This window comes from Bufo gargarizans, chromosome 2 (assembly GCF_014858855.1).
Source record: "Bufo gargarizans isolate SCDJY-AF-19 chromosome 2, ASM1485885v1, whole genome shotgun sequence".
NCBI classification, from domain to species: Eukaryota; Metazoa; Chordata; class Amphibia; order Anura; family Bufonidae; genus Bufo; species Bufo gargarizans.
The window spans coordinates 624,102,167-624,128,275 of NC_058081.1; the positions used below are offsets into that span (position 1 = coordinate 624,102,167).

At 40.5% G+C, this 26,109-nt stretch overlaps 1 protein-coding gene across 9 annotated transcripts in view; it reads left to right on the forward strand.

Moving 5' to 3' along the window:
* The window catches only part of PRDM16 (PR/SET domain 16), a 533,907-nt gene that overhangs the window by 146,145 nt on the left and 361,653 nt on the right, over positions 1-26,109 (forward strand). For all 9 annotated transcript variants that reach the window (XM_044282118.1, XM_044282126.1, XM_044282119.1 and 6 more), the window contains exon 2: positions 14,924-15,273. In XM_044282118.1, coding sequence (XP_044138053.1) covers positions 14,924-15,273 — 350 coding nt within the window. The remainder of the gene's footprint in view (positions 1-14,923; positions 15,274-26,109) is intronic.

Here is a 26,109-nt window from a genome sequence, read left to right on the forward strand (position 1 = left end):
TATATTTACTTACTCATTCCATGTGCCACATTCATGTCTAAGCTAAAACTTTTTATTAGTGACCTATAGTACATGAGCCGCGAGGTACATGAAGGGACTGACCGGTGTTCAGTTAAGCTGACAGGACTTGTACATGTCACGTTCTATCAATACGACATCCCTGGTATCATCTGGTTGTTAATCTCCAGCGTACAGTACTTTGTGCGTGTGATTTGGATTGGGAGGATGGGGATAATATATAGTTAGCGGCCATTGTCTCATTCATATTTGTTTAGTTACTTTTAACGCATGGCACTAATCCTTTAATTTATGTGGGAAAATATTTAGAAAAGGTTCAATCATTGTTGACGACAAACAGAACAATTATTTATTTCCTTATTTTTCCAGTCAATTAAGAGCCGAGTCTACTCCTGCTTCCTGTGCAGGCAACCAGGCAACTTTTTTGTTACTCTCATATAGCGGCCTCTGCATGTACAGTATGAGCAACGCTGGGCTCATGATCTGCCTTGTCCACTCATTCAGAAAAGAAAAAATATATAATCTCCATCTTTCAACATAAATAACTGCACCAAAAGGTTACGACCACACAGCGTGGTCTTGTCGAGGTTGAGACGCAGCCGTGCGGTGGTTGGGTGCTGCATTGCCCTCCGAGCACTGTTTAGTCAGTCTGAATGGTTAATGGCTGGGTGGTATTGTGGCCATTACCAATACAGGCCTAGTTAGTTTAGAAAGGGGTTTTCGAGATTCTGATATCAGATCAGAGGGGTCCGACTCCTGACTCCCCCACCAGTCAGCTTTTTGAAGAGTCTACAGAGCTTCACTGATTGCTGTGGCCTTCTCCTAAGCCAGTGACCAGTGATGGTCTGTTCGCAGTGTTCGCCAGTGAACACATGTGGGCTGCCATCTTGACTCACCCGTCCGGCGAAGCACAGGTAAGCCCTTACCTCTGCCTGTGCCACAAACCGGTCTGAAATCAAATGCGGTCACCGAGAGCAGGCAGTCCCGAGAACAGCCGCCGGGGGCATTCATTGAAACGTTCATTGGTCACGTGGGCTAGGCGCAGTTTAGTACCATTCAAATGAATGAAGCTGAGTTGCAATCCCAAGAACATCCGCTATTGAACCGATAGCGCTGTGTTTGTTAAGCTGAAAGAAGGCCACGGAACACGCCGGAGCACCACAGCATGTGTTGGACCCCTGCTGATCCTGGGGATAGATCATCAATATCAAAATTTTGGAAAATCCTCAGTACTCAACCTCAGCGCGGCTGCGTTGCAAACTTCGTCACAACCACGTGGTCATACCAAAACTAAGGCCAAGGATCGAGGATGATTACACTGATACGATCACTTTAGGGGTTCACCCACACAAAACAGGAACCAAGCAGAAAGAATCTGCAGTGAATCAACGGCAAAATCTGCATGATGATTTGTCTTGGATTCAGCCTAGGAATTGCAAAGAGTGAAATCCAAAATCCAAAACATAAATTACAAATCCGCAGCCTTTCATTTTATCCACATGCGGTCATAACAATCCACAGTGTTAATTTATGCTGTGGATTTTTAACCAATTTTACGCTTCGCAATGCAGAGGGTGAAATTTGTGGCAAATCTGCAGCAAAATACACAACAAATCCACATGGAAATCATCCTCATTTTGTTAGGAATTTTACTACAGATTTTTAGGGTACTTAACGCTTGCAGCAGAGGATTCCGGCAGGCAGTTCCATCGCCAGAACTGCCTGCAGGATCCGGCAATCAGGACGCAAACGGATGGCATTTGTCAGATGGATCCGGATGCGGATCCGTCTGACAAATGCATTAAAATACCGGATCCGTCTCTCAGAAAAAACTGATCCAGTATCAATTTTTTTCACAGATTTAAAGGTCTGCGCATGCGCGGACCGGAAGAACAGATCCGTAATTGAGGCAATTTTAATGTCGGATCTGGCACTAATACATTTCAATGGAAATGAATGCCGGATCCGGCATTCAGGCAAGTGTTCAGGATTTTTGGCCAGAGAGAAAACTGCAGCATGCTGCGGTATTTTCTCTGGCCAAAAAAACATAAGAGGGACTGAACTGATGCATCCTGAATGGAATTCTCTCCATTCAGAATGCATTAGGATAAAACTGATCAGTTTTTTCCCGGTATTGAGCCGCTAGGATGGAACTCAATACCTGAAAAGAAATACGCTAGTGTGAAAGTACCCTTACATAGAAAAATGACATTATGTGGATGACTTTGATAAAACATCATCCACTTTGCTGCTACCGTCATACCCTACAGAGTTACCACCTGCAGAATCTCAGCATGTCCGCCACATGTGAACATAGCCTAAGGCTAGGGCTACACAGAAACTATGGTCACATGACAAAAAGTTGCATACAAGTCATGAAACCAAAAAGTTTTCTGCCCCTTTTTGTTGCATTGAGCTCACATTACTTTTTTTATGGGGTGATTTGGCTGTAAATTGATTTTAGGATTATACCTATTAGACATTAAAAATATTGACATATTATGAGTCTAAGTCACATGCCGCTGACATTGACCTCTATTCAGAGAGCAACTCACTTGGAGGACTCACTATGGACCATTGTGTAATACTTTATTTCTCCTGTGGCGGTGCTGTAGGGAAATTAAACAGATACTGACAGTTTCACCCACAGAGGTCTTAGAAGGACTCTTTTAAAGCTATATTTTCAGCAACTACAAAAAAAATAATACAGTAAGAAAATTTTTTTGGGGGTTGTTGACACCTGAATCTTGTGTGTCCTTCTCCTTTTATATTTCCACTTAGATATTAACTCGGGAAAGCGATTTAAAAGCACAAAAAATATATATACTTTGTGACCCTCCAGTTCCCCGGCTACAAACAGGTAACTACTGTTGTGATTTAGAGCTTAAGAAGCGGCAGGATTTGAACTATTCCTTGGAATACCTTTCATTCCTCCAGGGCAAGTGGAAGTGGTATATTAAGGGATGGGGAGAGGAAGAAAAGACCAAATCACATTTCTGTGAAACAAAGAGGCTTTTTAGCAGAAACAAGGCTTGATAAAAATTACAGTGCCATCACAAGTCATTTCACCAGGCTGGCCCCAGGCCGTGTGCGAGCGGCGAGGAAATAGGAGGGATGCGGCAGCTCTGAAATACAAATACTCAGCTCCCATGTGAATTTCAGATATAAATAATTCCATTCAGTATACAACATTTACTTTAAATAGAGCCAGGTGGTGTTTACAACACCTCATATCACACTTTGAAAACTGAGTGTTAGCACCATCTATGAGGCTCTGTGGGATACAAGTCTGTGGTATGATGGGGGGGAGGTTCGGCTACACTAATGCAATTTTTAACATTGTAGCTGGGGTTTACTTATTCATTGATTGTGCTCTTTTTACAACATACGAAATGAGAGGCATGAGGCTGGAGGTGCCTGAGTGAGGTCAATAGACATTGGAAGAGTAATCCCCTCCTTGTTTCATGAATATAAGTTCACTCTAGTGGGGCATAATGCTGTGTGATGGTGGATGACCTATTATTATGGTGGACAAATTGTAATCTATCTATCTATATATCTAACATATGTCTATCTATCTGTCTATCTTCTATCTATCTATCTGTCTATCTAATATATGTTTATCTATCTATCTATCTATCCATCCTTGTGTCTACCTAAGTACCTACATAGGTAGGTACTTAGGTAGACACAAGGATGGATAGATAGATAGATAGATAGATAAACTAAGAGTTATGCAAAAACACAACCTTTCAAAATATCCATAGTTGCTGACAGCTAAATATTTGTTGCCTCCCCCACCTTTTCATCACTTCGCCCCCCCCAGGGTAATGTCTGCAGCTCAATTTAGGACATATAAGTTGTTATTGATTATTATTAATATTCATCATGTTTGTGAAAATGTCTTTTCCCAGTGCTATTAATCTGCTGTGTTAATAAACGTCAGCACTCCTGTTTGACGCCCTGGGGGGATATGCACTCAACTGAATGATAATGAAATTCAGCACTAACACATGTGGGGAATAGGAATACTTACCTTCTGAGGCTGTCCCTTCACGCGGGCAGAGCTGGGGTGGTGTGGCCTGAGATAACAGGGGATCAGAGGGAAGCTTGTATCAGGTTTGTTCTTCTTTTACAAGAGCAGAATATTGATGAATATCCAGCAGAAAGCAGTACCATGAAAAATGGAGTAAGCGAAAAGCCAATCAACATATGTGTAATTCAGCCCTGCATATCTTACTTACCTTGAAACTCATAGGAGAGATTTTATTCAAAAGTGGTGCAAAGGAAAATCGGCTTAGTTGCTCATAGCAACCAATCAAATTCCACTTTTCATTTTACAAAGGAGCCCTGAAAAATGAAAGATGAAATCTGATTGGTTGCTAAGGGCAACTAAGCCAGTTTGTCTTCACACTACTCTTGATAAATTTCCCTCATAGTAATCCAATGCTTTAAGCCATCTTCTTGGTATGAAGGCAGGTGGTAGAACCAGATTATAATGGACTACCAGAAACTTTATTCTAGTTAAGAACATGTCCTGTCAACAGGCCACTTGTTAACAGAATTGTGCCCTCCAGTGACCCACAGTAAGGTGCTAAAGTAATATGAGGTAGATTTATCAAACTGGTGTAAAGTAGAACTGGCTTAGTTGCCCATAGCAACCAATCAGATTCCACCTTTCATTTTTCAGAGCTCCTTTAGAAAATCTGACTGATCAGCTGTTTGTAGGGGTTGTGATGCTAGTGTGAGACCTGCGTTCTCTTCAATGTTTACCTGCACACCGTCCACCATAGTTGTAATTACAGCTTCCTCTCCCATTCACTTAAATGGGATAAAGTGTTGTAACTACACCACAATGCCACTACAATGTAGATGGCGTTCAGGCAAACACTGAAGAGAATGCAGCTCTCACAAAAGCACCACAGCCTCTTCAAACGGCCGATCCAAGAGGGTGCCAAGAGTCATAACCCCAGTAATCTGAAATTAATTACCTATCCCGAGGATAGGTCAGTTTCATGAAACCAGAAAATCCCTTTAATTGATGGGGAGGTCCTCTGTTGAGGACCCTCATCTCTTGACCAAAATGGCGGGCAATCGAGGATCAGGAAAATCATCAAGGACTAATGTCTGTACGAATGCTTCATCCTGATAATTTTTCTGTGTAAAGGTGCAGCCAATCATCGCACAAATTAGTAAATACTGGTTCAATGGATGTTTGCTTCTTTCATGTGACCCCTAAAATAGTTTAAGGGCAGCACATCACCGTGTGTAAATAGGGATGTGCTGCTAACAAGCAATGAATTTGGAGGGGGAATGAATGATCACAGTGGCAATCGACCATCCCCATACAGTGGGAATCATTGTTTCATGTAAATGAACTCTACTGTGGCTCAATGATTGGGCAATGATCGGGAACAAGCTACATTATTCCCAGTCATTTCCCTGTACATCCGCCCATGTAAACGGGCCCCTACATAGAGTGCCTCTCTCTTTAGGACATGTCCTTTCCAGCATTACACAGGCAACACATTGACTGGGCACTGTGTAATGAAGTTTAAAGCCATGACACCACCAAGACACGATGTCAAGACACGATGTCGGGTGTCCACGTTGGCGGGTGTCCACTTGCAGTTTAGCTCCATTCAGTGGGGCTAAACTGTTAGTGGATCTGCGGCATTCAAAGTGCAAAACCACAGCATAAAGTGCGGCGGTTCTGCTAAATCCGCCATGTAAACTTACTTGAGTCGAGTCATCTTATAGATTTTTCTATCTAAACAGTATATGGAGCACTGGTTTTAATCATGATTCAAAAGGGGTTTTCTCTTGCCACTAGGCATGATAGGAAGGATAACCTTCCTTGGAACTTGGTGGGGATATCAAACAACTTGGCACACGTGGCACAATACACTAAGCCTACTCTAGACGCCATTATACTTGAGTTTTTAAAGATAGAGAATGCTTGAGGTGAAACCTCTGTCTTTCTCACATGTCCTGAACGGTAATAGGCTCTTCTGTGAAAAATATTTTTGCTGCCTGGCTGACTTGTCGTTTACAGGAAATCTAACACTGGTATTTAATGCTGAGTTATTTGGAGACCCTCCCTGCTGGTTTTACTGTACTCTGGAAAATGCGTTCTGAGGAATACTCCAAATTATCGTTACAGGCTGCATTACCTAGTTCACGAGGAGAAATCCCTTAATTAAAGAATATCTTTAATTTCACCTTTACCAATTCACTGTTGGTCTTTTAAACCCCCTATAAATTATACACTAGAGCTTTCCTTTTCTGAGGATAGCATTAAGGTTTTTAGAACTAATTTTTTTTTTTTTTCAGAAACATTTCAGCTCTAGGGGGCTTTTAAGGCGATTGTTCATTTTCTGCTTTAAGAAATCTGGTCTTAGATATATCTATATACTTCTTATGGATTTTGGTGGGCGGCTTTGCGCTTAAGAAACGTGTAATCAGATATTCATATGTAGAACAGTAACCTTTGCCACTGAGTAAAAATGTTCACTTTATAACCAATGTTAGGTCACAAATTGTATCATTTGGGAATCTGTATGAGCACTGTCTATGGATTCTACCTCTTTGGATGACTTCAATGTCCATCTGATGTCATCATCACTTCAGTACTTACCAAGAAATCTTACATGTTCTAAAGCTATATGCATCATAGAAACATTGCCTAAACTCACGGATTTAGAGAAGCATTTCTTTATGATCTAAAATGTTTTTCACAGCTTGACAATCCCCTAAAGGCTGACGTTGGTGAAAAGATGGATCCTTGGTTCCTCCTAGAGATAAGCTACAGATACAAATTAGTGAATTTCTTGAATTAGATTTTGGTTCTGATTCGATCAATTTGGCCGTTGGATTAGAATTAAAAGTGTTCCAATTGCCTTGAAAAATTGTGTATGACACTCTGTGGTCTTCTAGGACTGTATCTAACCCCTTTCAAGCTCTTAATGAAAAGACAGCATTAGTGGTCCAAGAGTGACAGTGACATATGGCAAAGGGTAAACGGAGGGTAGTCGCTGGTAACAAACAGCCTGTTTAATTACACACTGCCCTATGGGAATTTTTTCAAATAAATGTATCCCTTTTTGGTGGCCTTCCTCTCTGACTTCTCATCTGTAAAATGGCAGATGCCTTTTTGAGCAGTTCATTCAAAACGAATCGCAAAAGAGTGGGAATGTAAAGTTTTTGGGAAATTTATAATGAACTCTGCTTTGTTAGAATGGATTTGCTAATCTCTAGCTACAGCTATCTGATGGAGGCTTAAGGCCCTATTACACGGGCCGATTATTGTTAAGGTGATCGCTAACAACCAAACTCTCGTTCATCGGGTAATCGGGATCTTTTAACATGTTAAAAAATCCTGGTTTGCCAGAGGCGTTCTGCTGCCGGCAATCAATGAGATAGTATAGGGTCAAGAGATGCGTTAGCGATCGCTCGTCCCTATACTGAGGAGGAGATCGCTGCATGTAATAGTAGCGGTCTCCTCCTCTAGCGAGCAGGCGATTGAAGGGAGGGAATACTTACCTCCTGACAAGCATCTACTCTTTTGGCCTATGTAATATGTCCTTTTTTCCACAAACCCATCTGAAATAATCAAGAGCATTTGGCTGCGCTAAGAGTACTGGTTTATGGTGGAGTCCAAGTTTTTGTGGAGTTCAGACAACTTCTATCTCATGGATATGGCTGGCATAAGTTATAGATGTCCTATACTCTATTGCAGCATGTAGTAATATTTCTCAGTCCCCTTATACTCTTGTTGACTTGATAGTATCCATACAGACGCAATGGATAGTCCTTTCATTGATTCAGATTCCCGTTTCAGTGGTCACAGTAAAGTTACAGTTAAATTAACCCTGGCTCCTTATCAATGAAACCAACAGCCATACACCTTATGAGATCAAGTGTTGGTAAATTAGCAATGGGGGACTATAACATGAAAATCCATAGTGTGCACTTGGTGTGGAAAAAGTCAAAATGACAAATAGGACATTGACCATGCAAAACAATGGTTAACTCTAAAGGCCCCCATACACATTAGTGTATTGACGGCCAAACCCACCAAGAACTGGGTAAAGTTTGAAGCATATGGGGGAGCTCCCGTCTCTTCCACACAGATGACATTACCGGGAGAGAAGGATCTGTTGAAATGAATATTTTCTCCCCATCCTTTTGTTCTTCCGGGAGATTAGATATCTGGCAGCGGCTTCCTCCCCTCTCCCAACCAACTGAATACCCAAACATGTTCGGCCGAGCTGGAGGGTGTCGGGACAGATGGCTGTCATTCGGCTGACAGCTTTTGAATGTGTATGGCAGCCCTAAGATATTTCATCTATTTTGCAGTAATCTGTTTCCAGTGTCCGACAAATTTTAATTGGTTAGAATTGTATTTATTTTCCCAAACTTTATACCTTGGTATTAGACTCTAGTTTTGTCACCTAATTGAAGTTCTATGCTGACCAAAACGGCAAACATAAAAAACCAACCATGCCCTCTGCATGCAAAATAAAAACCATGTGGCTGTAACAGATACCCGGGGTAACAGAGGTTGTGCTCCATCACTATTTTCATTACATTTCAGGAACAGTTACATTTTGCAGTCATTTAATGCAGTAATTGCTTTAGACAACAGTTTACATCCCACAACTCTAGGAAAAGAAAAGCAGACTCTGACCAGAAGCACTTAAGGCATGCTCCACAAAATTGACTGTGCAATAATATTCTGCCCTGAAAAGCCAAATGTGGCTGTTCCCTCACACAAGGTTTTATCGCCGTATGTGGAATTTTTTAAAAATTTTCTCCCTCAAGCTTATAAGGATGCCTTATTCGAGATAACGCATTCTAATGTTAGCTGAAAATGATCCATGTAGATCATAGCCCAGTTGATGCTGTGGCTAGAAATATGATGCCTATTAGCATGATTATTGTGTGACTGTGACTGAGATTGTTGTGTGAAGGTGTTATTATTTAATTGATGCCCTTTATTTAACTTTTTTAGACTAGTTTTCAATTTAGTTTTCAATGTTCTTTATTCATTTATTTTACCTAACAGGTTAAAAAGAGTTCTCCGATATATTTTTATACTAGGCAGGGAGCAGAGGACATTGGAAAATCGAAAAAACTAACCCTTGTTTACTTTGAAAATGTCCTTGTTGCTCCAGTGCCACCTCTTCAGTCCCCATTGGGCTTGTTGTGATGGCACCATGATCATAGTTCACATGACCACTGCAGTCACCGGCCTCAGTGGTCGTGTGTGCGTAAACAGAACATGACTACTAAGGCCAGTGTTTGGCTGTAGCATCACGTAACGCATAACTGCTGCGGGTCCAGTAAGGATCAGAGCAGCGGGGACCCAAGTGGCAGAGGGCAGGCAGCACGGACATTTTAAAATTGAGTAAGGTTTTTTTTTCTATTTCATGATACCTACTTGCCTAATTTAAAGAAAAAAACACATCGGAGAACCCCTTTAAAGTATGTAACCTATTTCATTATTTTCATGTAGCAGGAAAATTAGTCAACACAATGTTTAGTCCCCTTAGTTATCTGGAAAATACATGTTCTATATTGTTTTTCTATATATTTTGGGTTTTTCTCATATTGAAATGGTTTTCCCAGCAAACGAGAATGGTCAAGGCTCTGGGCATACATTGTGTTACCCCCTAGAGTGGAACCTGTAGAGGTGGAGCATGACACGGATGCGTCTGATACCAGCAAGGGATAGATTAAGAATGGCACGTCTTACATTGGTCTTATATAATCTCCCAATAATTGTTCCCCCCCACTAATGGTACCTTAAACTGAACCGGGAAGTCAAGTACTGCAAAGAGGCAATATGGTGTCAGGTTGAAGAGCCACCAGGATCAAATATTGGGAACACTAAGACATAAGCCACATTTGGGGGTGCTTTGAATTAGGGGTGCTCCTCACTAAATATGATGAAATGATTCATTGATTGAAGCCTGAAATTGTGCATCCTCTGGATTCTAATTTCCCGATTCAGTTCTCCATTACCCACAACTGGTCAGGATTTTAGAAATCTCCTTAGAGGGAACAATGGGGTCAATTGCAGAAGGGCATTAAGATACCTGTTTGGAGGTTAGGGCACTATATACCCCCCCTCCCCTCCCAATACACTAAGCAATTAAGAGAATCTACAAGATGGTCAGAGTTTATAGAAGAGCTGTCAGTGATAAACCTGATGTGGATTAACATTAATAAAAATATAACAATAAAAATATCGATGAAAATAAAAGAACAATCTGACCACTAGATGCCTAGTTCACGTCCCCACTTCATTACATTTTACTTTGCTGAAACCCACACCTGGTATTTCAGAAAAGCCCTTCTATCCAAGCACCATGAAAGTAAAAGGTTCGACTTGCTCTTTGCCAAGCAACACATCCCCATGCAGCACATGCCTGGCCATCTAAATATTGATAAATCAAGGTATTCCTTAAGAGAAAGGCTGTTTTATAAGATCTGAGGCACTGGGTGTAGCATTAACTGAACAGGCTGCGGCGTCCGTCTCCCTGGATAGCTCCTCTTTCCAACTTGGCAAAGAAAAAAAAATGTCTTTTGTGGAAGCAAAAACTGTAATTTTTGCTGGGTGTTATCCTGTCTTGGATTACATCAGGGGTCAATCATTAATATGCACCATGGGAGTTCATTCGATTTCACTTTTGGCCCACAATGGAGCAGTTGTTCAGCCTGTTTTTCTAGTGGAAACTACTGTTCGGTGAGAGTGCAGTCCTGCTGCCTTGTGCATTGCAAAGAAAAAAATAGACAATTATGTTTCCTTGCTGCCTCAGTCGCTTGCATTGTTGGAGAACTGGTTTCCTTCCATCCCAGAATCTTGAGCAGGAATGCCTGCAGAATCACAATCACCTCCACTACAAATGGTAGAGCTGCGCCAGCAGACGATGTCTCGCCATTACCAGGGAGACATGCAAATCTGGGATGTTGTCTGTTTTCACCCAAAGGACAAAACTGCTGCTTTTTATTACTTTTTTATTCTCTTTCATTTTATTTTACCTTGTATGTAGTTATAAGTTCTGTGCCGTTTTGATATGTTTGTGTTTATTGTCACTTATAGTGGCAACTGCAAACAAGTGAAAGTTGCAGGCTGTCACAGCATGCTTGGAGGTGCAGTTTTACCATTTGTGGAAAGCCCCAACTTGAAGTCCATTAAGTTGTAGTCCAAGTCTATCTTTGTCTATCTATCTACTATTTTTTATTTATCTACTGTATCTAAGTTCTTTCTTTCTTTATTTTATCTAATATCTCTCATATCTATTTTATCTATCTATCTATCTATCTATCTATCTATCTATGTATTTTCTATCTAATATTTATCTATTTCTATCTATCTAATATCTGTCTATCTATCTATCTATCTATCTATCTATCTATCTATCTATCTAACAATCTATTCTTCCATCCATCTTCTATATTTCCAGCATATTGAATTAGATTCTGCCTATTACTGGATGGCTGTTATATTTATATAGTACTGCAGCACAGCTATTAACTCCTACACTGTAACAAAACTTTTCTTTAATAGCTTTTTCCCCCTGCAAGGCAGCCGAACAGTCATTAGTATAGTCATTAACCCATATCCCTTACTCTGAAACCGCTGCATAACCAAAGTCAGGAATTTCAGGTTTATAACGCAAGAAAATAACATGCTATTGTGTAGCAAGGATTTCCAAACTCATAAAAAGCCATGTTCTTGGCAAAGGCTCACGACAAGTTATGAAAGAGTGATTAGAAACACTCGCGCTGTAATTGAAGTCTGGTTAGCAGTGATTGTAGGCCTGTGCTTGGACTGCAGAATGTGGTACTTGTACATATTGTATATGGCTGCAATAAGTTGAGGGGTAACATCAGTGCATTCCCCATGGCAACCAATCAGATTCATGTATAATTTATCAAAATGTAGAACATTTTCATAGGACAACCCCTTTAAAGGATGAGGCGCATGCAAATCAAGGTTAGCTTGACTGGCTGTGAAGCAAGTACAAATGCATTCAGAAAGTCTTCTGACTCTCACCTTTTTTTTTTTTTACATTTTGCCATGTTTCGGCTTTGTGTTAAAATTAAAGTTTTCCCCCATAATTCTGCACTCAGTACCCCATAATGACAAAAGTGAAAACATAATGTTTGAAACCTTTGCTAATTAATTTATTAAGTATTCAGGCCACTTACTCAGGACTCAGTTGAAGCACCTTTGGAAGCTATTACAGCCTTCAGTCTTCTTGGGTATGATGTCACAAGGTTTGCACAACTGGACTTTCTGCCGTTCTTCTCTGCAGATCTTGTCAAGCTTTGTAAGGTTTGATGGGGACCATCGATGGACAGCCATTTTCAGGTCCCTCCAGAGATGTTCAGTTGTCCCTAAGCAACTCCTGCGGGCTTGGCTGTGTGCTTAATGTCTTTGCCTTGTTGGAAGGTAAACCTTTGACCCAGTCTGAAGTCCAGAGCACTCAAGATCAGGTTTTAACAATATATATGTACATTGCTCAATTCAGATTTCTCTCAACCCTGACCAGTCTCCCTGTCCTATCCACACCCTCTTTGCATGATGCCGCTACCACAATGCTTCATTGTAGCGATCGTATTGGGCAGGTGATGAGCAGGGCCTAGTTTCCATTAGACATGACGCTTAGAATTCGGCCCAGAAAAAATCCCTTTTATTTTTATCAGACGAGAGATTCTGGGTTTACCCAATCTGACAGTGCTTGAGGTGCTTTTTTTTTGCAAACTCTAGGTGGGCGTTCCCTGAGGAGAGCATTCTTTCTGGCGACTCTGCCATAAGGGTTACATTGGTGTAGTGATGCAGTAATGCTTGACCTAAGCTTGACCTAAGTTTCTCCTGTATGCAAACAGGATGTTTGGCGTTCACCCATAGTGACCATTGGGCTCTTGGTCAGCTCTCCTGGTCACCTCCAAGGGCTTTCTCCCTTGAGTTCTTAGTTTGGTGGGGCATCTAGCTCTAGAAAGGTTTTTGGTTGTTCCAAACTTCTTCTGTTTAAGAATTATGGAGCCAACTTTGCTCTTGGGTGCTTTCAGTGCAACATAATTTTTTATACTCTTCTCTAGATCTGTGCCTCAACACAACACTGTCCCTAAGCTTGACAGACAGTTGTTTCTCCTCATGGCTTGGTTTTTGGTCTGATATGAACTGTCAGCTTTTAGACCAAATATAGACAGGGGTGTCTCTTTACAACTCATGTTCAGTCACCTGAATTCACCCTAGCCTGAAGGTGTAGAAACATCTCAAAGATGAGCAAAATAAATGGGAAGCCCCCAGAGCTGCATTTTAAGTGTCATAGCAAAGGATTAGAAACTCTGAATAGTTATGTCCATTCGAAATTTTAGTTTCTTCTTTCTTTAAAATTAGAAAAAATTCCAAATTTCAGTTTTTACTTTCTCATTATGGGGTATTGAGTGCAGAATGATAGAAACTAAATTAGATTTTTGTTTTGGTTTAGCACAAGGCTGCAAAATAGTAAAATGTGAAAAAGCATAGAGTCTGTAAGTACCTTATAGGTCAATCATAAAGTGTACCTTCATCAAATGAAAAAGGAACATCCATGTGATATAGAAACATATTGTGACACTCTTTCTTAAAGGAGTCTGGCTTCTTTTAAGTTAGCAGAGTACCCTTCGTTCTTGCCTACAGACCCTGTGTAACCCTCACTAATATTGCATTAAAACTTTTTGTATGATGCCTGATATTCCTGCTCATCCTACAATCATTGTAAATGAATATACATGAGAAACTGACACATAAAGAGGCCATACCCATAATGAAATCAGCTTCTTGTGAACATTAGGAAAAATATACCCATTCACATGTAATAATTTTAACCTTGCTAACATAATCAGACTGATTTCCTAAATGAAAGAGTGTGTTCAGGTTACCATGGAATTTATAACTTAAAATACACAATCAAGCTTCAGTCTTCTAACGTGCCGTTATTTCATAGAATAAGTGTACCTCATTGTTACAGTTCATTGTGTTATCCTTTTGTTTGTTGGGCTTGTAATTCACATGTATTGCATTTTTACAAATTAAATAATGTTTAATAATAGTTTTCACAAGCAGCCATGTTGTGGCTGTTATAGATAGGGGGATGGTTGGCAAATTGGTAGAAAAATTATATGAAAGTAATTCTTATTTCTAAATACTGGGGGGTGCACAGAAAATTACATGGTTATTACGGTAGTCAGCTATATTGCTATTTGTAATCTGTCATGGGATCTTGTGTTATAGTCATTTGGAAGCTCTACCTAAAGAGCATCTGTCAGCATTATCAACCCAGTTAAATCAGGCTAAACACCTGTTAGAGTATTAAGTATTAATATTTTTATGCAAATGAGATTATTGCTGCACCGTGGTGCATCTTCAGTGCCTTACTCCTCTTGCCACTCCCTCTTTCTCATCGATTGGCAGTCAGACATCTTGCCTAGCCCTGTAATCTTGCGTCTGCGCAATAATTTGCAGGATCAGGAACGTGCCCTTTTTCTCCTGCCACTCCCACTGTACCATTAATTGAAAGGGATCAGTCATCTTGCCTATGCCTGTAATGTCGTACCTGCACTGTCACTTGCAGGATTGGAAGCATAACCCTGCTCCTCCTGACATTCCCCCTTTAATATTGATTGACAGGGTCAGGCATCTTGCCTAGCCCTGTAATTTTTGTATCTGCGCCATCCCTCACAGGATCGGCAAATGCACTACCCTTCCAGGTATTATTTCAGGGTTCATCCTGCTGACAGATGCTCTTTAAAGGCGTTTTCTAGGATTTAATATTGATGACCTATCCTTATCTTTGTCCATCATCTTTGCAAGACTGATGTAAACTGTGGCATCTTCTTTTCTCTGCAGGTGACAGTTACCTTGTAAATAATATGTATGAGCCTGATCCGGATCTTCTTGGCGGCGACAGCGCAGAAGAGGAGACAGAGGACAGTATTATGTCACCCATTCCTGTAGGACCTCCTTCACCATTCCCAACCAGTGAAGACTTTACCCCAAAGGAGGGATCACCCTATGAAGCCCCAGTCTACATTCCTGATGATATTCCAATCCCACCTGACTTTGAACTCAGAGAATCCTCCGTACCAGGAGGTGGTCTTGGGATTTGGGCCAAGAAGAAAATTGAAATTGGGGAAAGATTAGGACCGTATATCATGATGCAGAAGACCACATTAAAAGAGAATAATCTAGGATGGGAAGTAAGTCCACTGTGCACTTAGTTAACCATAGCCTTTCAATAATAACATATATGAAATTAAATTGTAAAGAGAGCAGCAAAGAACAGGAGGATGAGCGTTGGCGGCACTGTATGCTGGCTATGTATTTCATGTCTTGTAATTATAGAGTAGTGCATTTTACATGATTCTTAATGTGATAATTCAGTCAAATATGAATGAATTAATATGCGTTATACGTTTAACCCATTCACAGACTGCATTTCTTATCATGTGTAGAAACGGAGGAAACAGGTTTGATAAAATATTTGCTAAACCAGTTATTATTTGCCTTCATAAATGTATCCATAGACCTCCATATACAGTACATTGGAGCAAAGACAGCCAAATCATTATTTGCATGGAGGTCTGCTGACTCTCTCAAACAGATGACGTTGGGGGAAAGAATGATCAGGCATGTTGAAATTCATACCTCAATATTTTGGTTCTCGGGGGAGATAAATCTCTACTAAAGGTGTCTGGTCGCATCTTACGCCTCTCTGCCCATTCAGAATGCACTCATACTCGGCGAAAGCCGAGTATCCTGTATAGAGGATTTGATAGGAAAAGCTGTAGGCTGAAGTACTCAACACTGTATTCTTGTGGGTATTGATTCATCTCACAAAGGCTCTTAGTACTTTATGTTGATAAATATAAATCTAAAAGATTTTTGTTCATTTCTGGTCTCTCACCCAAGTTGTGAAGGATTATGCTCCTTTCTTCTATAGTGCAAATGTTAGAAGATACATTATCATTGTGTACAGTTTACAAATCTCTAAATGGAGATGAGGCCTTCAGGAATCACTTGGGTCTAATTTTTTAAATAACTTTTTAGATAGTACAGACAACAGAACGTCTTGGAGATCCAGATTTTTATTAGTAGAAAGCCCATTACTGGACTTTTCAAAAAATAAAAGAATTAAATAATTGCTTAAACCATCCATAAAAATATATCTATATCTACCTGGAGTGTTTGGATACTTTCTTGTCACCTACTGACTATTTTGTCATAATAACTTGTTGGATTATGTTCTGCCAAAGTTTAAGGGATTCTACATCTTCAACCTTCAACCAACCTTTTTTCATTTCAGGATTCTTGTCTTATAGAGGTCAACAAATTCTAAAGGTCTAATTACAAATTCTACAGGGGACATTTATCAAACCATATTTGTCAGTTTTTTTGTCTAAAAATGTTGAATGACATATGACATGCCAATTGCGACTTTTTTGTGACATTTCTGCAACATTTTGAAGACATATGCCACTTTTCAAAATGGCAGAAAAGTGAGATTAGACCCGGATTACGGCACATTTACGTATCTGCGACACTTGAAATGTCACAGAAAAGTCACATCCTATGCCAAGCTCTATGGTACTTTTTTAAGACTAAGTCATACAACACAATGCAGTTGCACCAAATACATGTAAATTGTATGCCATTTCATAAAACTAAACTTAAAAGCGACATGAAATCAATCCCAAATGATAAATATTCCCCTACATGATTGTAAACCACATTGCACAATATCCATCAGCCTGGTCTAAATTTATCACAGTTGTCATCAAACAGTCCAATTTCTTGTACTTTTGACTTTAGTCTTGTCTCCCATCTATTTCTAAATTAGATCACTTATACAACATTTCTTTACTCCAAATAAGACCGGCTTAAATTCTGGAACTTCTTTTTTTTCCATAGAGAAGAATGTTCTCACATATCCCCCGAGTCCATAGTCCTGAGTGTCCTCAATTTTCTAACTCTAATTTATTTTAAGTTATTTTTGGTGTACACCTTGCCATGTAATATTGGCACTTGCTGTTTTAAATACTTAGATTTTTTTTTTTTTACTTTATGGCTGGTAACAGGTTGGATATAGTAATGTAAAGACAATGAGTGCATATAACCAAAGCAACAGCCATGGAGATCATATGAAAAAAATAGTGTTTACTTACTGTGCATGTTTTATAGTGTTGGAGTGCCTCCAATTCACTATGACAATGGACAAATGCTGGAAGCCTTCTCTTCTCCCATAAGACTTGGTCCCCAATTAATATTGGCTAGAGTAATATATATTTTTTCCACTGGCAAGAAGCCCAAGTAATATGTCCTCTCCTACGATAGACTAGCTAGTTCTTCAGTTGTTTAACTATGTAGCCTAAAAGTTGAAGACATATTTCTAGCCCTTTTCCAATGTTTCTTTTAGAGTTATGCCTTGGGGAGCATCATTAAAACACTATATTTTGAAGATAGGATGGATCCCATTGTCTTACTATATAAAGCATACTGATAAACATAAGTGTAGGAGGAGATATTTGTGTCACCATTTGTGGTATTTGGTGACCAGACACATAGTAACATAGTTTATAAGGCTGAAAAAATACATCTGTCCATCCAGTTTAGCCTGTTATCCTGCAAGGGTATGATGATGAATGGTATGTTTCCATAGCTATCAAAATTACTAACTGGTCTTGTGACTTTTTATACATATACAAAACCAACTTGTATGAACCTTTACTCAATTAAGCAATACAATATTAGGGTATGGTCAGTGACATACATAGAAAAGTAAGGGCCCCATAGCAAGGATCAAACTAGGCTCCCCACACAGGACAGAAGGGTTTCCACCTAAACCCCTTTCAATAACCCTTGGGCCATTTTTTCCACTGCCTCATTTGCTAAAAGTAGTTTTATTTAGAGAGTAGAGCCCTGACCAAGTGTTCACCCCCAGTAGAATAGGGAGATGATCCCAACTGGGCCCCCTCTTGCCCTGGGCCCCATAGCAGTTGCATGCTCTGCCACTATGGTAGTTACACCCCTGGGTATAGGTCAGACACTCAGGTTTCCTGATGCAGTTGTGGAAGACAAAATCAGGAGTTGATCAATTCATAAAAGCAAAGCTATCAAGGACAGATAGGACTACTCTTCTTTTAATTAACTTCTGGTTTTCAAAACTGCATCAGGAGACTTGACCATGTGGCCGTACCCTTAAAGGTATTGGCTGGTTTAGAAAACCAGATCAAACATTAGAATTTTGTGAGTGCCACATAATAAACAAGCTCGTGGAAAAATGTGGTGCAACATAAACATCAAAAACATGCATGATGTAGCTTACACTGACTGTAGAATTATGTTGAATTGGAGAGCTGCCAACCTTTGGACTTTCTGAGAAATCATCATCATCTATCTGACCACCAATCTCCATAAACATTTTTTACTCCATTCAGGACCCTTTTTTTGGCCTTGACAGCTTAATAAAAATTTTTTTACATGATAGTCCTCTCTTGATGGCATCATTAAAAGGGTTTTCCAGGTTTTCAATATTGATGACCTATCCTCAGGATAAGTCATCACTATCAGATCGGAGAGGTCCAAAACCAGACACTGCTGTCAATCAGCCGGTTGAAGAGAAGGCCACTCTCCGTGTGAGCTCAGCCTTCTCTTCATTGTTTACCTGCTCGCCACCGACAGCACTGTGGTAAGCAGGTGTAATTACAAGCTGTCCCATTCACTTCAATGGGATGGCTCTTTCCTAATCAACCGTAATAAAATAATATTGCCTACTCTACTATGAACTTGCAAAGTTCCTAGTAAAACTGTTCATTTGTTTCACCAAAAGCTGGCTTCAACATTGCACTGCACCATCACCTGCAATGCCACTGTACTATATTACACAGCATCACAAGAGATCCCTGCTTTGCCTCCCGTAATCTTTCAATACCAAGGGCATTCTATACCACCAACATGCAAGAGACCCCTCACAGAGTGACCCAAATGTGAGAGACCCAGGAAGTGCAGGAGAAGGACCAACACCACTGTGAGTAACCAACACCTCTAACAGAAACTACCACCACACCCATCCTCTCCACCCAACACCTCCTATGTGGGTTCACTACACAACTTCTGTCAATTGCTAGCCTTTCACTATCCATAAATATGAATACCATGTTCTGTGTCTTTAAGTGCAAAATATATTATTTATCTCTTGTGCAAAGACTTTTCACACAGAAAATGTTAACTTCACCGCCACAGGTAATCTAAAATTTAAATGTCTCCCTGCATGATTGATGTCGCCATTTTAAAGGCCAAGTTCACTCAAAACCTGTAGAAAGGACCTGAGCAGTGTGCACAAATTATTCTCCTTGATACAGCATCTCGGCTGAGAGATGCTTAGCCTCAGGGAATGCTCCATCACTGCACCTACCTCTCCTTCTTCCCCGTGTATTACAATACAAACCATTTATTTAAAAGCCATTAAAGTCATTTCATGGTTAGATGATGTACTCGTCACACCTCGATAAAACCTCAGCATTAAAACTCATCTTTATACATCCTGTTTTCTTGTAGGAGAAATCTGACTTTATAGAAAAAATAGAACACTTCAATGCTGGCTCTGTGAAGGAGCAGACACTAAGGGGGCCATTTACTAACAGACATTTGCCTATTTTTGGCGTATTTCTACGACTTTTCCCCACTTACTTCAGGTCTAATTTAGAATTTTCTATGCTTGCGTAGATTTAGACTAGCGGTGGATGCACAGAAGTTATGTAGAGTCTGGAGCCTCTTTATAACCTCAGCAGATCCACCACCAGCGCACAGGGTAATTAAAATGCCAGTCTTAATAAATGACCCCCTAAGTCTTTCAAAAAGAAAAAAAACCTCTATCATCTTTCTGTCTACCTAAGTACCAACTAAAGGCGGGTTTTGATGTAAAGCCGATTGTCAGCTGCTCGTTCAGTGGAGGTGAAGCACTACGTTTACATGCAGCGATCTCCTTCACAGTATGAGGACAAGGGGTCGCTATTGCCATCGCTCGTCTTCATACAGCTGCTCTGTTTTTGGGCAGTAGATCTCTGTTTAGACTGTACGATCTGCTGCCCAGAAATTATAATTTGTGGTGCATGCACGAACAACAGGATCACCCGATTAACGAGTGACCTGCTGCACATTTAGACGGCCAGATTGCTAGGATCAAGCATTAGTAGGAATCTGCCCAATTATCTGGACATGTTAATCTACCCTAAGAGTTGCTAAATAATGTCTCTAATACTGGTAATCTATCTATCATCTATCTATTCATTTTCTAATATGATATATGAATTTTATATATATATATATATATATATATATATACACACACCATATTTTTTGCCATATAAGACGCACTTTTCTTCCACCCAAAGTGGGGGGGAATATGTCAGTGTGTCTTATGGGGTGAATACTAAGGAGCGCTTCCATTATGGAAGCGCTCATTAGAACAGGAGGACCAGGAAGCGGTTAAAGCAGTGCTCCCCTTTAAGGCCCGCCTTTGGACCCTCCCCAAACCCACCCAATAAAATACACCCCTACCCATTTCAGCAATAGGACAAGACAAATTTGTCGGGATTGCCTCTAAAAACATTGATCTTCAGATAATCTTGACAATCCTGGCAAATTCGGGACTGTCAGCAACTATACATTATCTGCCAGACATCTTTACTGCCAGAAGACCTGCCACTGACTTTAGATGTCTCCACCTTGTATAGTAATATTATACATGATTCAAGTCTACTGCGAACTGCAGATGTAACCCTAACCTTCTAATCACAGAAAAAGCAAAACGCAGAACTGATAGATTCTTTATTAGTATTAGCAAACATTACAATCCTGCCCTTTCATTTACTGATCCAATTCTCTCTCCCTTGCCTGGAAGTAGAATTGAATCTCCTGCTGGAGGAACCTTATGCGATTGTAGAAGTGAAGAAACAGGACTTATCTTGGGAACAGTCAATCAAACCACTTGGGAATTACATATTGTTTGAAAATGCATTAGGAAGCGTCAATTCATTAACATTTTGTAAACCACAAAATCCGGAAACCAAAGTAGAATTTGACCTTTTTTTTTTTTAAAGTGCCAGCTCGCAATACAGAATAAACTGATATAAAGGCACTTGAACCTTTTTATTTTTTTGTGTCAGATACACAAAGGACAAAGTCCCATGTCTGGACTTGATCTGATAGACTTATTCTGATAGAGGCACTAATGAGTCATCCCAATAGGATACAAATCACTTATGGCATAGGTGAAGGAGGACAAACACCTCGCCAGCAATCGTTCAAGGCAGGAAGAATTCTCAAAGGTTTCAGCAGTGACAAAGATCTTATTGTTAGGTCAGAAGATACAATATTTGAACAGTTATCATGCACATACTTATCACTCCAGCCTTACACATTAGTCCCTTTCTTCTTGCATTTAATGACTGCTATCTTATTTCCTTAATTGTATGGAGCCACCTGTCAGAATATACGAGAGAATTGCATAAAAAGCAATTCCTTAACAATATGGTAATATCAGCATTACTCCCATTAGCCATGGTAACAATAGAAAAATAATCAGGCTATTTGACCGTGATCAAAGATTTCTGCATACTAGTAGAGTAATTGAATTGGGTGGGGTCGCAAGTTGCTGAGACCACACCCCAAATTCAGAAAGAAATCTGATTTTTATGGTTGCGGTTGAGGCATCTTGTCAGTTGATCTGGACCATGTGGCAAGTGTCTAGTCCCAGCTAGGCTTTGGTGTATATTCTGATTGTCTCCACAGCTAATGGCAGTAGAAGTTAACATTCATTTAGGAAATTGTACTTTGTCAGGATAGGTCATTAGTAGTTGATGGGGGGCAATTCCCTGCACTTTCAATGAACGGCTGTACTCCATGAGCACCGTAGCCTCTTCCTAGACCAGTGATGTCGGTTACATGGCCTAGGCAATGCCAAGCACAGCTGATATACAGTGGATAGCACTGTGTATTGTAATGTGCAAGAGCCTCTTCAAATGGCTGGTCAACAGGGGTGCTGATCTTTGGACCCCCACTGGTCACATACTGAGGAAGGGGTCATCCTGGAAAAGATAATGATGACTAATCCTTACGAGTAGGTTATCATTATCACATCAGCAGGGGGTTCCGGCACCCCCACCGTTCAGTGGTTTCAGGGAGCAGGCTCCCATCAGGTTTCCACACACAGAGCCATACATTGTATAGTGGCACGGCTTGGTATTGCAGCTCAGCTCCATTGACTTGAAAGGGACATATGCAGTGATGTCACTGGTCTAAGAACAGGCTGCAGCGCTCAAGGCCTCTTCTAACAGCTGATCGGTGGGGGTCCTGGGTGTCGCACCCTGCAGATCTGATACTAATGACCTATCCTGAGGATAAGTTATAAATATCTTTTATTGTGCTGTGACATGATATCAGACTCAAGTTTAGAACTGCCCCATCAGTGTCACATTGAAACTTCTGTATATACCTGGTGGAACAACTTAAAGAGTTTATCTGGCTTTTTTTTTTTTTTATTGCACCCAGCTTACTGTACCTGTGGGGGACATTCCATATTCACCTGCTTCCCTCAACTCTGTTCCAGCTTTGTGGCTCTTTCTGCAGTTTCTCGACCCCATGTGTCCCTATGTGGGTGGGGTCTTAGGCACTGCTGATTCTGATGATCAGCCTCACCAGTGCTATGTCCCCAACTGACATGTGATCCAGCAGTGCTGTGCCACGTTGAGACACCACCACCGAGGCCGCTCATTGGCTTCAGTGGCTCATGTCATCCCATCTGTGCAGATGTGGACAGACAGGTACGAGAAGACCAGTGAAGGGAACCAGGATGCCGGAATGGCACTGCAAGGAGCAGGTGATGATGGATTTTCCCACAGGTAAAGCTGTCTAGGGTCCAGATTTAGAAAAAAAAAGACTGGATAACCCTTTTAAGGACAAATAGGGTCATTTATCAAACTGGTGTAACGTAGAACTGGATTAGTTGCGCATAGCAACCAATGAGATTTCACCTTTCATTTTTGACAGCTCCTTCGGAAAATTAAAGATGGAATTGATTGGTTGCTATGGGCATCTAAGCCAGTTCTACTTTACACCAATTTCATAAATGACTCCAAAAAGTATTTTGAAAAAACCTTACGCTTTACTGTAGATTCCATCATCTTGCTGTACAGCCTGCATCTCTGCTGCTGCTTTCAGCACAGTCTCTACTCCTCACTCCATGAATAAGTTTTCCCTGCAACATGGTGTCGCTGGCCACCTGGCTGTGCGGTGAACTACAATGCAAACCTCTGTCACTAAAATAGTGCCGTACTGCTAAACTAGCCCAGTGTGTCTTTTTATCATAAAAATCACTCTATGCCATCCCTTTAAGGATCCTGTCTGAGTCTTCCACACTGCAATGGGAGCTCACTCTTATCTCACTATTGGGTGGGGTTAGGGAAGTCACAACTGCTCTGCACATGCTTCCCACTCAGGGTAGTAGTCATTGCTCTGTCTATACTGCACTGGGGAGGCACAGAAGGTAAGAAATGTAAGAGGTTTTATAAACTGCATGTCGGGAGCCACTTAGTGGTAGAAATGGGTCAGGATGCAAATACATATATCCTACACATCAGGGCATATGCTGGTGCCACTCTTGTCACATGTTCCTGCAGGGCCAACAAAGCTTTAATAAAATTTGCATAACACATTAGATAACAGCTAAACCAATGGATTTTGGCAATAATGGCTGATTATTCAGAGTTTATGTTGACCTCAACTTTGTCTGAAGGATGTTGAAAGCCAACAAGCCACCGACAACTAAATGCCAGCAAGCCAACCATACTTTTTTATGGTGCAGTTGGAGAAAAACTGTTGGCAAAATAAGTGTATGGCCAATCATCTCTTGTAAACCATCGAAAGGGAACTAAGGTTGGCCAACAACTATCTTTCCTCTGCTATTTCTCCTCACCCCACCATACATATGAACACTCTGTGTATGAATATGTTCTGAATGGGGAGAGGGGAGTAAATTTCCCCCATACACCTCTGGTGGTGACTTATCTCAAAAGGATTGGGCAAGTAGAAATCCAACTGTCCTAAAATTGTCCACACTGACATGTTCTGTCGGCAGAAAGTTAGGAGGCACTTTTACATTTTAGATGACAGGCTGGTCCCACCAAAACCAGGGGTTTGACTTATATACTCTACATATTAAAATAAGCAAAACTTACATCTAGAGGAACATTCCCATGACAATATCAAGAACATAGATGGTCCTTCTAACAACCTTGGAGCAGCATTTCTCTTATCCTGGTACAAGCCTATGTTTACCTTTTTATTTTTAAGTAATGTTCCATATCTCTATTACTCATTGAATCTGAAGCCTGGTACGGTCTGTTTCTATTATTTGAGATACTGTTGACTTTGTGATATTATTTATTTTTGGTCTACGTGAGAACACTTTCCCCATGGCGCTCCTCTTGTTTCTCTGGCATTCTTTTGTTCACTGATTGTGACCTGACAGCCAACTTTTATACCAGTAGTTAAAACTATTTGCCCTCACACTAACGTCCTCAAACAGAGTCCCAGACCCACCCAACTACTATCTGTTCTGACCTTGTATTCACTTCTCCCATAGATAAATTTCAGGCTTTGTGTGACATCTTTTTATATGGGCGGTTCAATCTGTCTGTGGGGAAATTTTACAAGGTACCTTCTGAATCCGCAGATTATAAAAACACCATTTAATTAATTTCCATCTTTACACAAGGATCAATTGTTGAGCGGCCGCATCCTGCAGAGCAGCTGAATGAAGACCCTCAATGCTGCAGTCACAAGTGTTTTTCTGGAAAACAACTTCTTTTCATAGTCTGCGGAACGGTGACATGGAAGATCCTGTTGAGTTATTAATTTGTGGTTATTTATGGAGGCCTTAAGTCAGCAGAATGAAGCATTAATTGGAATTTCCAGATTTAAAATGAACTCTTTAGTGAATGGCAGTACTAGTAACGCTAGTTACATAGATAAAACGTGGTGGTCATCAAAGGGGTGAAAAGGTTTTGTAAACTTGGCCTGCTACTGGGTTCTTAACACATAGTCCACTGCAGAATCATTTACCTAGTACAATGGACCAATGCCTTCCCCTATTAGTCTATTTTCTTTGTCTAAAGATTATGGTTTATGTTGACCATACACATTACATAAATGTCAGCCGAATCTGTCAATTTCAATCTAATGTGTATGGTGGATGCCCTATTATTCTTCAACAGCTTCCATTAGGGAATAATAATTGGAGATGTTGGATTTTACCATGTATGCATGCCAAATCCATAAGAGTCAAGAATAGTTTTGGTAACCACATAATATCAAATATACATGAAAACAAACATTCATCATGCAGGCACTGATAGTACTCCTTTCCTGTCTATCCTTGAAGATAGTACTGCCACCCTGTTAACAATATATGCAGACAATAATATTGCCTCCTTTTCTCTCTCTGTACACAATTTTGCTGGGTCAACATGTAAATGATACAGGCACAGAAAGCACTAGGTCCCACTCTCTAAGTGTTCCGTTTCCCTGCAGCACCTCCACTGGGGAAACAAAGAATTGCATTGTTCTTATTAAAATCAGTGGACTGTCTGTGTGTTGCATGATTGTGGTCGGTCCTCCAAAAAGAAATCCTTTTCGTAGCCACTCTCTGCTCTAGCTAGTAGATTAAACACATTAAAAGGAGGGAATCCTATGTTAAAAAGGGGTTTTCTAAGTTAGACGCTCTCTTAACCGCTTGCTGACTATCCGTGCATAGACAACAGCTGTGCGCTAATCATGCAGCTGCAGTGATAGAGAAGAAGAAATGGTTTTTCACCATCCCTGCCTACTCCGCTATTCTAAACACAGTGCTCAATTATATTAGCAACATGTGTAGAGATCAGCCATACACAATCGCTCTGGCAGCTATATTCTCCCTGTAACTGGGGCTGCCATGTGAACCCCAGTTACAGGAGAAATCAGAAATAAAAATAAAATGT